Source organism: Pistacia vera, unplaced genomic scaffold (genome assembly GCF_008641045.1).
Source record: "Pistacia vera cultivar Batoury unplaced genomic scaffold, PisVer_v2 Contig321, whole genome shotgun sequence".
Taxonomy (NCBI): Eukaryota; Viridiplantae; Streptophyta; class Magnoliopsida; order Sapindales; family Anacardiaceae; genus Pistacia; species Pistacia vera.
Window position 1 is genome coordinate 244403 of NW_022196137.1, and position 12903 is coordinate 257305.

Sequence of the window (12903 nt, forward strand, 5' to 3'; positions counted from 1 at the left end):
GATGGAAGGAGCAAACAAATAATCCAATGCATGGGAGTAGCATAGTCATAGAAAGGACAAAAGCAAAAATTTCTATTGGATTTGTGGTCCCGATGAGAATATTTTGGTACTAAGGTCCAAGTGCATAACGATGAAATTACTAATTTTAAATACAAAATATAAATGTATAAAAACACTCAAATGAACCATATGTTTGCCACGATTTGGTGTACCAATTAATGGGAAAAGAATATCAATCAACTAATTTTTAAACCTGTTCCCACCTCAAATTTATATGATAAATGATACAATAATTTTATATGCAATGATACGTCATTATAGATGGGCAAATATCATTCAACCTTTTCCCACCTCTAATTTATTCTGTCAAGTTTATGCTTTCTGTGGACCCATGTCACTTAATGAAAGCATGCGAAATTATTTTAGAATTTGGAACTTTGAAAAGGGTTCTTATTCAGTATTATTACTGGGTCAGTTTTGTTTATAATTTGATCAAATAATACCAATGAACGGTTTAACATTGTCCATATTATTATGTTGTGCTACTAGAAGTCTTTTACCTAATTAATCACACCTGTTATAATGGTTTATTTAAAAATAGATCTTACTAAATAGTCAAATGGATGATATGGTACATTAATTGCTATCGGCTAGAAGACTTTTTGTCAATTTTTATCATAATAATTGGAAAAAAATAAGGGGCCCAATAAAACCCCCATTCAGAAAAAATGGAAGCAATTAATTCCTCAACAATTGAGAAGCATCTATAAGAGCCGTAACATCAAAGCATTACTCCGTATTCTTGCATCTAACAGGTAATTAACTTTTGATTTTGTAACATAATTCCAGAATAGAAAGTAGTACATTTTTTCAATCATACAGCACTAATATTTCTACAACAATTCCAAAGGTAACAGTAAAACGTTTATTAGTTCTTCAGCAAGCCAGTGAATTCTGATGTCAAAGAGTTCACTGAAACAAAATGGGTCGGTTTACGACGGTTTCTCAAATGCTTACTGTTATCTATATTCCTGAAAATTAGCCTGGCCCGTTGCTTGAGCATGCTCCACAGCCTCCTGTACAATTATGTAAAAGAAGCATCATCAGTAACAAGCATAAGAATTTCTGAAATCTTGATGAGAAAGAAAGAACTAAGAACATGGAGAAAACTGGCATGGCACATTCACATATGTACCATGGATTTTTTCAGCTTTATTATGTAATTTTACTATCTTAAGGTCAACACAGTTAGCATAGATAAGAAATAACCTTCTGGCCAATGACGCCAATTTGGCATACTCCACAACGCAAAGTGAAGTTGGCAGTGTCCGTGTAACTCCTTTTCCTGGGAAATAGCAACACAATGTATAGATAAGGTCAACACAGTTAGCATAGATAAGAAATAACCTTCTGGCCAATGACGCCAATTTGGCATACTCCACAACGCAAAGTGAAGTTGGCAGTGTCCGTGTAACTCCTTTTCCTGGGAAATAGCAACACAATGTATTAGGTGATGAGTAACAATGAAAAGTAAACTGCTTCAGAATGCTTAAATATCATAGAAAATAATAAAATGAAAAAAAAGATTTCTAAGATCTGGAAATCTCTCTCACAACAGACAGCTAGAAACCACAATGCATAATAACATTTGAACTAATATGGAAAACAGTTCTTGTGCAGTCACATTTCGTTTTGAGATATGAAACATTTAAAAATTTTAAAGAATTGATCATTAAAGTAGGACTTGTATAGATCCTTAAATACTACCTTTGTTGCTCCTTAACAAAATTATGAGCAAGTCCCTCAGCTGGCCCAATGGTCCTGTCTTTCCGCACAGCAAATATAGTCTGATCAAACTCCTCCGGAGCTCCCTCAAATGGAGACGTCTGTTGATACACCATATCTCAGTCAAGCACACGAGTGAATAGATAAAACATTAAGACTAGCACCAACAAATTCTTAAACAAATGGTGGCAGCAAATATGCAAAATATTCCTCTCTTTGCAAATCTTTTTGGCGGTACATGCAAATATGTAATATAATATATGGTTAAAATAGGGGTTGGGGGAAGTAACTTAAGCAAGAGGAAGTCACCACCACCATTACAAATTTCTAACATGTATTTATAAATGCAAGTTTTAGTTATGACATTTTTTAACTTTTGGGCCACCAGCCCACATATCTAGCTACATCCATAAACTGATTGATTCTCCTTGACCAGGAGTTCTTACATGCATTGATTGGAGATGTCAGGCTTTCTATATATGAGCTATAATAATACATTACTTGACCATATCATCAATTAAAAAACATAAAAGGAAAAATTAAATTTTATTTGAAGGAATGGATCATAAGGTTTCATACAGCTAAAGCATCATAATGAAGCCCGTCATAGATCAGCATAACTCTTTCAGAATACTTCTTTTCCTGTCAAATTGAACATAAGAAGGAAAAAAAAGAGAAGAAAAATTTCGTAATGCAAATTTGCTGGAATCTGATGAAAACAGATGCGAATATTTGTAACCTGGCCATATAAATCACATCTAGTGGTCTGAATATCATATGCTGCAATTTCACGTCCATAATAATCCGCTAATATGGAGAGTTCAATGGCACCTTCAGAGTAGAACACAAATAACCACGTCAGTACAACTAATCAACAAGTGACCAAAATAACATACAAGCATGATTGTGACACAAAACACACGGGGGGCCAAACAAATTCACTGAAATGAAGTGCATATGCAATCTATTGAAACTTCCTTTTGAGCAAAGAAACCACCAGACCTAATTTTAGAATAAATTGAGAACTGCAGAGAATATAGGAAATTCATATAAAGCAACCCAAAATGTCACTTCAGGTTGTCTATCATGATAAGAGAATAAAGATAACATTTTCAATTATCAGCTGAGCCAACTGCAAAATAAGTACAAAAGGTCATCGCCTAAACCAACCACACAAGCACATATTCATGCAGGACATTGCCATGGTGTAAACATGAAAGTCACTCTCTTTACCCAAGTGTAAGAACTATGGCAAAGCTAGATGCTTCTCATATATGAAGCTAAACAAGAAACGCTAGCAATTCTGAGTTGAATCATTAATGGCATATGTAATAATATAGACCCATCTTCTTTCAACAGTCTAATGACCATCAAAACATGCCCTAAGAAAAGAAGTTCAACACACCTCCCCACTTCTCTGAGTCCTGAATCCAGGAACAATACTCTTCGTTTGGCTTTCCAAGAAAAGCTTCGGAATATTTTACAGGATCACTTGCCACAGTTGCCGCTATAACCTTCAAAAGTTCATAAATCACAGTGTTCAGAAAATCAAATAGAAAAGGAAATAGAATATGTCAATTATATCACTCATTCACAGGTCTGTTCAGTAACGTTTGTAGCATTTGTTTTCAAAATAATAATTAAAACGAAAGACCGACAGACAAATAAAAGCACTTTTCATAACTTCTATGCATCATTAATCTCACATGACACAAGTAGCGCATATATTAGATGTATCAAGCTAAATAGATATTCCACCACATAAAATTTGAACATTTATATTTAACTGCAATAAACTCATCCCACCAATTCTCAAAACTGCACATAAGCTTGAAGATCCCCCATAAACCATAGCAAACACATGAACAGAAATCCAATTATGTTTGAGATCTTTAACTACACATGTTTAGCAGCAAAGATAAGATGTAACAGATAAGAACCTGTCTCAATTCTGGAGCTTTATTTTTGTCATGGTCCATAACATATCTGTAAATAGTAAATAGAGAAACAAAAGAGCGATGAAAAAACAGAAACAAAAACTCATTTCATTATAACTAACAATAATTTTATAGTTTAGTCTTTACCCAACAGCATTAAAAAGGCAACTGTTGTCCGAGGGAATCACCCTTCTAACTATAATCCCGTCCATCTTACAAGGATATATGCGCCTGAAAACAATCAGAAATTAATTATTATATGCTTCAAGATTCTAAGCAACAGCATAAACAAAGGAAACAAGAAACCAATGGCATGAAGCAATAACCTGAAAAACACCCTTTAATTATATAAAAAGGATAACCAAATAAACACATAAAAAATCTCAAATTTCACAACTTCTGTAACCTCAGAATAGAACCATAGTAACATAGAATATATAAAAGAAGATCAAAAACTAAACAGAAGAACTTGCTAATTAAAACCCGCCAAGAATATACGAAAACTCTCCTTCGTGAACACACATAAAACAAAATAATAATAAAAAAGAATCCAATCTTGACAAAATAAAATAATTCAATCTTGAAACAAAATTAAAAATTAAAAATAAAAAAATCTTTAAACAAAGTAAAAGCTAAAAATTAAAATTTGAACCAACCCACCTTAGAAAAACAATCCAGAAAGCAAACGGGGACTTTATATAAGCAATCAAAACTCAAAAGGGGAATCCAAAAATAAAAAGAGCATATATACTAACAAAAAGAAGTACCGAATGAAATGTTTAGATCTGAAATGGAATAAAAGAATGTAACCTTGCAGTAAAGAAATGGAGAAGATAAGAATAACAGGAAACACAATGGACCCACAAACAAGAGCTAATTATATAAATCCAAGATTTTTTTCATGGGATTTTTTGTTTTTTTATTTTGGTTTAGCTAAAATAAGTAACTGTTGAGGAAGGTATAATAAAAGAGATTAATTATGATAAAAAGATAGAAAGCTAAGGAGTAGTTGGTTATCAAGATATCTAGTTAGAGATTTTTTTTTCTTTTAAATTTGTATTTTAAATAAACATGTGTTGGACAAGTTCTCCCTACGTCTTAATTATGTTTAATTTATAATTTAGAAAGATTTAGTTTATTTAAATATTTCAGATTTTTTCCTCTAAAAATCCTTTATAGTGAATTTAACATTACCCTGTTAAAGTTTGACCAAAGATTAATATAAGATTTTCAATTCATATATCTCAATTTATGTGTCAAGCTTTTAAGATTGTGGTTTTTTTTTTTTTTTTTTTTTAAATGATGCACGGTACCTGGACCAACTTACATCACTTTAATTAATATCTTGAATAATGAATAAGAGTGGTTACATGGTTATTAGTATCCTCCATTACGCGATACATATCTTACGATCTCTGTTTTAAATCCTGAATCGGACCATCCGATCGAACCAGTTTGACTGGGAGCTGGCTTTTTCTCCGGTTCAGATTAATATAAAAACTGAGAATATCATTAAACCTGCTTTAGACCAACAATGGATCGATAGAATAGTATAAAACCGTCAGTATGACTGGTTCAAGGCTTAAAACGGTTTGCCATTTTTAGATGTCTAATCCTAAAAAATTGATATTCTTAATTCCTAAACAAATTTGTAGGATCGTTTCATTCTTCCTTTCATTTGAATAAAAAAACTAAATTACATCTTTTATTTTTTTTCACTTACTCTAAAATCTGTCGTATAAAGAAGAAGAAGTAAGGGGAGAGTGTAAAGAAGAAGAAGTAAGGGGAGGGGAAGGAAGAAGAAAGAGAAGAGGAGACAAGAGAAAGATTAAGGAAGAAGATTAAAAGAAAGAAAAGAGGAGATGAAGAGAAAGAGAAGGAAGAGGAGAGACGCGAATGTGTTAGAAGAAAGTGGCGGGAAGTGATGGGGGGAGAGAGAAAGAGAGAGAAAGCAAAAGAAGAACAATAATGCTACGGACACCGAAAAAACTGCATTGAAATTGTGTACCGGTCTACGTGTAACACGCCTCTCTTTTTTTTATAATTTTTTTCTAGTGAAAGGCTGTCCATCAAATTTGGACGGCCATTCACTCACACGGACGGGGTCCATATATAAAGGACGGGCGTCTCCATTTAAAGGACGCCCCTCCATAAATAAATTATGAAAATAAAAAATAAAATAAAAAACTTTGGGGACGGCCGTCCATAAATTATGGACAACCATCCCTTACATTTGGACGGGCGTCCATTCCTAATGGATGCCCGTCCATACTTTTAAAAAAAAAAAAAAAAAAAAATTGTTTGGACGGGTGTCCACTCCTAATGGACACCCGTCCATTATTTTGGTTTCTACAAATTAAAGAAAAACTTTGGATGGGACGGGCGTCCGTAAGGAATGGACACCCGTCCATTACTTACGTTTTTGTGAACTCTTTCCAGTGATAGCAATCTCATGCAGTATCTCCTGCACATCATCAGCCAACTTTCTGACGTCCTCCAGCTAGTATAGTACGTTTGCATCCTGGTTGAAGTTCTGTAGCTTATCCTTATTCTCTTCATCGCTACTAACTTCCTCGAAAATCTTAAACTCTTGCCTCCCCGAAAAAAAATACAGTAAATGGACGCCCGTCCATACTTTAAAAAAAAAAAAAAATGTTTGGACGGTCCAAACGTAAGGGACTATCGTCCATAATTTATGGACGGCCGTCCCCAAAGTTTTTTTTTTATTGTCATAATTTATTTATGGACGGGCGTCCTTTAAATGAGGATGCCCATCCCTTGTATATGGACGCCCGTCCGGTGTCCATGTGAGTGAATGGCCATCTAAATTTGATAGACGACCGTTCACTAGAAAAAAATTGTAAAACAAACGAGAGGCGTGTTACACGTAGGCCGGTACACGATTTCGATGCAGTTTTTTTAGTGTCCGTAGCATTATTGAAAGAAGAAAGTGATGGGAAGTGCCTGAGAAAGAGAGAAAAGAGGAGAAAGATGACGTGATGGGAAGAGGGAAAAAAATAATTAATAATAAAATCTGTGGGGTACATTTGTTTTATTTTAAACTTATAGGGGTTTTATAAGTAATTTTTAGGGATGTCTTTGCTAGTTTTCAAACTTATAATAATTAATGGAATTATTTAAAGATGTGACTCCTATATATTGGTCAGACCGACCAGTTAAACCGGTTGGATCGGTCAACTTGTGAACTGGCCCCTTGACCAGGTCAACGAGTGGTTCGGTTTTTAAAACAATGTTTACAATACGATTTAATACGGATTGTAAATAATACGTATCAGAGAGTATATCTTAAACCTTTGATACATTAATATGTATCCCACAATACGATACGTATCCATCCATATCCTTAAAAATATCGATACAAGTAAATACGATTTTATTAATTTGGGCTGAAGGCCCATAATATTTTTCGGGTCACCCAACCCGATAATAATAACACAAGTGGAGATACAGATATTGACATTGATATTAGAAATGATATGAATAGTTGAGAGAAAATGATATAGATTCTCAATTTTGTGATTAATTTTGATTATGTAATATCATAATTTAAAACCAATAATACTGCAAAATTCGTTAATTAATCATAGGGATGTATGATAATATTAATTTTTAGAAAAAATTTATTATTTTATTAATTTTTTTGAAAAATGTATATCCTATAATACGATGCACGATTCAAAAAATTAGGTTTTTGATTAACGATATGATACACGATTTAACAACCATGGTATCTACCCTTATTAATAACCGAAGAGAAACTCGAACTCAATACCTCTTGACTCTTGAGTAATACAATTAAAAAGTCCTTATCAAAACACTCGGCCATCCAGAGATAGTTCTTCTTTTTTTTTTTTTAATTATGTAGTATTTTCATTTTATTTGCAATTCTCAAGCAACCAAATATACATATACTTATATTACTAAACCAAATAAATAACTGAAAATAGCAGCTGGGCAATGCATTTTCAAAGTGAATGTTCACATGCTGACAGTACAATAACTTAGCAGGATTTAGTCCAGGGTCACCTAAGTGGCAGGACTCAGATCCCAAAATTCCTAGAACAGACCTTGAAAGCAGCAATAATGGATTAAGGTAGAACTACAACCTATTAGTTTTACTACTTGCAATAAAAATGGAACTGAGAAAATATTTCTAAGCTATAGTTCTCCAGACGCCCTCTTTTACTTTATTATTCACTCTTGCAGAACTTCGCTTTAATTAGGCACTTTGAAGTGCTGCAATGCATTCAATCTCAATTCTGGCATCCAAGGGTAGTGCGGCTACTTGATATGTTGAACGAGCTGGAGCAGGTGCCGGAAAGTCTGCAGCAACAACAAGAAATCACTTGGTCAGCTTGACCTGAGTTCTTCATGGTTGATCTTGAGAATCAATTACATGCCAAGTTGATTAATCAATGAATATAATTCAACTTAACTAACATAAAACTTACATTTAGCATAGATCTCATTTACTTTCTTGAAGTCTTTCAAGTCAGCCAACCTGCAGAGAGAAACAATTAAAAAGACTCATCTTTGCCTAACTCTATACCTCAAAGAATCAAGATTGTAGTGCGAAGTTACAGAAGATCATACATAATTGTTGTCTTAACCACAGAGGAATAATCAGCACCACTAGCTTTCAGTATTTCACCCATATTTTTCAGAACCTGCAAATTTTTCGTAAGCCCAGATCAGCCAGAGCTGTAAAGAAAGTGAGCTATCTTATGTCATAGTAATTCAAGCCAAGTGCCGACCAATCAAACAACCAAGTAACATTTCGTTAAGTAAAAAAGGCTTTACTAATAAAAATAAAAAAGCATTTCCTAAATATGCAAAAGTTGTATGGACATCAGTCTTAACATCCACTCCCCTCCCTAAAAACGGGGATTATGAAACAAACAATATACGACAAAGAAGAATAAACAGCATTTAGCACTCCCAGGCATGTAGAAGTTTTTAATTCATGTAATACTCAGAATGCGCAAAAGAAAAATTAAGGATTGAGATGGCTAGCTCATAGGTTACTAATTTACCTGCTCTGTTTGCTCCTCTACACTCTCTGAGACAAACTTCCCAGTCTGGAAGAGAGTACCAGAAAAATACAATCAGTAGAGCGGCACATGAAAAGCAAATCGACAAGACTGAGATGACAAGTATGTGTATGCACAATTGAAAAGAACATTCATCTATTTCATAAATAGTTATCACATTATAATATGCAGGCCCATTTATAATAAAACCTAATATTGAAGCAAAACCCTGAATGAAAAACATCACAAACCTCTGGAATAAGACCAAGAACTCCAGAGACAAAAACAAGATTATTGGCTTTGATGGCCTGAGAATACGGTCCCAATGCTGCTGGTGCCTTGTTAGTCGCAACAGCCTCCTTCAAACCTACAATCACGACATAGTCAGCACCATTACATGTTACCGATCCATAAGGATCCCAACAAAAAAAGCTTCCCAATTACAATAAAAATTATTCAACCAATTATCTCACAGCCTCAAAACAAAATCGCCCAGTGATTTATCTCTGTAACTTCATTCACATATTTTTCTAATTACATAATGTAGTTAAAAAGTCCAACATTCCGTTAATAATCATTCATAAGTTGAAAACCACAACTGGAATCCACATATAAAATTCAACTCATCCACCTATCAAAATCCCAAACTTCAGTAAAAGTCTCAACATAAATAAATATCAGCACCAAAAACCGAACCCAAGTTCCAAAATCTCAATGTACTTGTAACACATTTCATGCTAATAAAATTGCAACCATATCAACCGGTCACAAAAGCCAAAGCACAACTAATTAACCTCATTTCAACTCACAAAATCCCACTGACACTCTAAACTACACATAGTAACAAAAAGTCTCAATCTTTCATCACAATCAAACTCTCAAACCAACTACACTGATTTTTCACCACACATTTACATCATCAACGCAAATGGGTATCACGCAAATCAATAAAAAAATGAAAAACCCACAACAAAAATATATTTAAAAAAAAAAAAAAAAGTGAATCGAGTTTTACTAGGAATAGCTGATGTTGATAAGCAAGCAAAGGGACTGGTGTGTGCTCTAGATGAAGAACACCACAGGGTGGAGGCGGCGACGGAGGCGCAGCCGAAGCCGACGGCAGCCAAAGGAGACCGTGTGCGCAGTGCGCCCATGTCGACAGTGGGGACATTAAACGACCTTAATGAACACCAAGCCATCAGTCTCTGTCTCTCTGAATAACAGTCTCGGTTCACTTCACCTGTGTTTGGTGAGAGTGAGACTTTAAAAATGGTGGCTTTTCTTGTCCTGTCTGTTTTTAATAAAAACAATATAGGTGTTACCTGGGCTTGGGCTTCATAAACCAAGATTGGGCCTGAGAGCTTAGGTTTGGGCTGTTTGGGCCTTCGAAAGCCCAATACCACGAAAACAAAACAATTACAATAACAATCTCATAATTAACCGGTGGATCTAATTTAAGAGTTGTTTAACTCATCATTTACATTACTATAAATGATATATAAATTAATTTTCAACATATTTAGATGTCATGAGATTTGTATTACTTCATACCAAGTACAATTTATTATTGTTGATTTACTTTAATTATTCTATAGTTTGATATAAAAATTATCACACACATTTTTTACAATTTGGGAAACATTTCGACTTAACAATAAAGATGGGCTCATAAGTTCAATCTTACAAACTTTCTCTCATAACTCCAAAACTGCAGTTCACAATTGGAAATGTTGGACCCATTTACAATTGGGTTGTAAGTATAGTATTACCTTCAAACTTAATCGACGAGCTTAATTTAAAGTTACTCACTGGTGTTGACTGGGATTTTTAACTAGTAAAAACGACCAATAATTAATGCATCTCCAAGAATTATAGCACAATTGTTTTGGCTTAATATATCATATCTCACATCGTTCATGAATGAATCTGAAATTCAGTTTACAAGACTTAGAGATTTCAATTGATTAGATGAGTGAGTTCACTTGTCCACAACTACAAATATGTTTCTTTACAAACACTTTCTCTACACACAGGGCAAGTGCCATTTCTAGTTACCCATTTATCTATGCATTCCAAATGAAAACAGTGTCCACAATTAGGAAGCTTTCTTGCAGAATCACCCTCCAAGAAATCCTGAAAAAAGAAAAAAAACAGTCAAATCCAAGAACCCATAACTCTAAACTTATTCATAACTTTGTTAACAGCTTAAAGTCAAGATGTATATATATTCACCTGTAAGCAAATTGAACAGCAAAGCTCATGGCAAATTTGGACCATGATTTTAGAATCAACTGTAAATTCAGGAAGCTTTAGAATTGAATCTCTGGAAAGCCCTTTAACTCCATTGACATCATATACATCAGAAATCTCTCTGTAAGTAGTTTCCAATGTGCTAATCTGAGATTAATAACCAAGTTAATTTCTGATTAGATTTCACATTATCTGAACAAAAATTTTCACTAAAAGCTTCATAAATTGGAGCGATTACTTACTTGCCACTGATAGGCTTTGAGCATTGCTGGACTTACCCATTCCGTGAAAACCTTGCCATTCATTAAGCTAGTTAAGAGAGCAAGCTGTAAAAAATAATAAATTATGTTGATTAATTATCTCTCTCTGGTCCTCGATTAATTTCCATTTCTTATTGATTTGAAAATTACTGTTAACTAAAGGAGGAAGTGTGTTATAATTAGTGGTAGAGAAAGTTTTAACCATTTTACCTTGGACAATGACTCTCCATCAGCTGCTGATTCTAGTAACTGCATAGCTGTAATGGCACCTGCCACTGCACCTATTCCAGCCCCATGAAGGAACCCAGTTTCAGTTGTTTGGCCTTTCATGGCTCCCACAATTGTTCCAACTATTGCCCCACCTGGAAAACCAAAGAGAAATAAGCCTGTTAGTTCATGACTTCATGTATCAGTTTTACGCGACAAGACTTAGTTATCAAACAAACTAACAAACGCCGTATTGATTCTTCATTGTTACAAAAAGACTGAGACCAAATAGTAAGTTTATTCAGAATATATACATACATACCTAATGCAAAAGTGCAGGTGAATGAAGCATAGAGACCTTTCCTCAAGGCTCTAATCAAAACCCCATTTCCAGAAGCACCAAACATGGCAAAAAACCACAGAGAAACCACCACTTTACACTTAAACGACATGTCTATTAGCCCAGAAAACCACTCTTTCAACATGGGGAAAAACAAACTCGAAGAGGAAAAAAGAGATAAAGGTGAAAACCAATTGCTAACTTGGATAGTGTACTATATTTATTAAGAAGAAAAAGCATTAGATTAGAGTTTGCTTCGGGAATATGCATAAGCAACTCAAGCATTTTATAGGGCAAGAAGAACAGCAGCATTTATGTGGGGTTTAAGTCAAAAGACTTGAGAGCCAGAGCTACAAGACAAATGCAGCTACATGCAAAATGAAATGGGAAATGAGCATTAATGCTTCTAATCAGACTTTACGAAAAATGGTAATACAATATAATATAAAATGCCAGTGATTTGATTGCCCATCCATTATTGTTTCCAGAATCCATTAGAACTTAGAAGATAACTCTTTACTTGGAACTTATAGTGACAGATATGGTGAATTATATGAGTTAAATAATTAGTAAAACTTTGTTTAGTAATTGTTTAAAGGCTTAATCTCAAATAAAGAATGGAATGTTAGTATATTTGGATCAAATCCAATCTGCAATTTAACAGGATGGTAAAATAAAATTATATGCTATAACACTAGGAAAAGTAAAAAAAAAAAAAATCGAATAAAGAGAGGTCTACAAACGTATAAAAAATGATCGTTCCTTGGATAAGGATAGAACGATTGTTCCTTGGATGAGGAACGGTCATTTCTCATTGAATAGTTATTCCATAGGAAGGAATGATCATTCTGTAGGGAGGAATGGTCATTCTTTATACGATAAATAGTCGTTCATCCCTAAGAAAAGATCGTTCCTTATACGGTGAACGATCGTTCATTCTTTAGGAACAATTATTTATATTTAGTAGAAGTTGTGATTAGACGTGATAATGTCGTGTCGGCATTTTCGAGAAAAAGTTTTAAGATTCAGCATAGTATTACCCAGAAAAATCTCTTTCAAATTGGCTACTTCTA

At 34.1% G+C, this 12903-nt stretch overlaps 3 protein-coding genes across 7 annotated transcripts; all 3 read right to left on the bottom strand.

Moving 5' to 3' along the window:
• Positions 1-809: 809 nt before the first annotated feature.
• On the bottom strand, positions 810-4673 carry LOC116137241 (OVARIAN TUMOR DOMAIN-containing deubiquitinating enzyme 2-like). Of its 5 annotated transcripts, none has more exons than XM_031422924.1 (9): positions 4533-4673; positions 3870-3953; positions 3726-3771; positions 3191-3299; positions 2525-2616; positions 2365-2427; positions 1768-1886; positions 1408-1483; positions 810-1076 (listed from the first exon to the last, which is right to left on the bottom strand). In XM_031422924.1, the coding sequence occupies exons 2-9, from the start codon at positions 3932-3934 to the stop codon at positions 1020-1022; spliced, it is 627 nt and encodes a 208-aa protein (XP_031278784.1). In that variant the 5' UTR covers positions 3935-3953; positions 4533-4673; the 3' UTR covers positions 810-1019. The 5 variants fall into 5 exon arrangements, with proteins under 5 accessions (XP_031278784.1, XP_031278785.1, XP_031278783.1 ...); XM_031422925.1 differs by having other exon boundaries at positions 4490-4540; XM_031422923.1 differs by lacking the exons at positions 1408-1483; positions 4533-4673 and adding exons at positions 1270-1345; positions 4383-4516.
• A 2987-nt stretch (positions 4674-7660) lies between these two features.
• Positions 7661-10045, bottom strand: LOC116137240 (reactive Intermediate Deaminase A, chloroplastic-like). The gene is made up of 6 exons (XM_031422920.1): positions 9789-10045; positions 9025-9140; positions 8777-8821; positions 8337-8410; positions 8195-8244; positions 7661-8066 (listed from the first exon to the last, which is right to left on the bottom strand). Exons 1-6 carry the CDS (start codon positions 9970-9972, stop codon positions 7963-7965), a joined length of 573 nt encoding a protein of 190 aa, XP_031278780.1. The 5' UTR covers positions 9973-10045; the 3' UTR covers positions 7661-7962.
• A 719-nt stretch (positions 10046-10764) lies between these two features.
• On the bottom strand, positions 10765-11942 carry LOC116137224 (NEP1-interacting protein 1-like). The gene is made up of 5 exons (XM_031422891.1): positions 11813-11942; positions 11494-11645; positions 11266-11349; positions 11006-11170; positions 10765-10906 (listed from the first exon to the last, which is right to left on the bottom strand). Exons 1-5 carry the CDS (start codon positions 11940-11942, stop codon positions 10766-10768), a joined length of 672 nt encoding a protein of 223 aa, XP_031278751.1. The 3' UTR covers position 10765.
• Between the last annotated feature and the right edge of the window lie 961 nt (positions 11943-12903).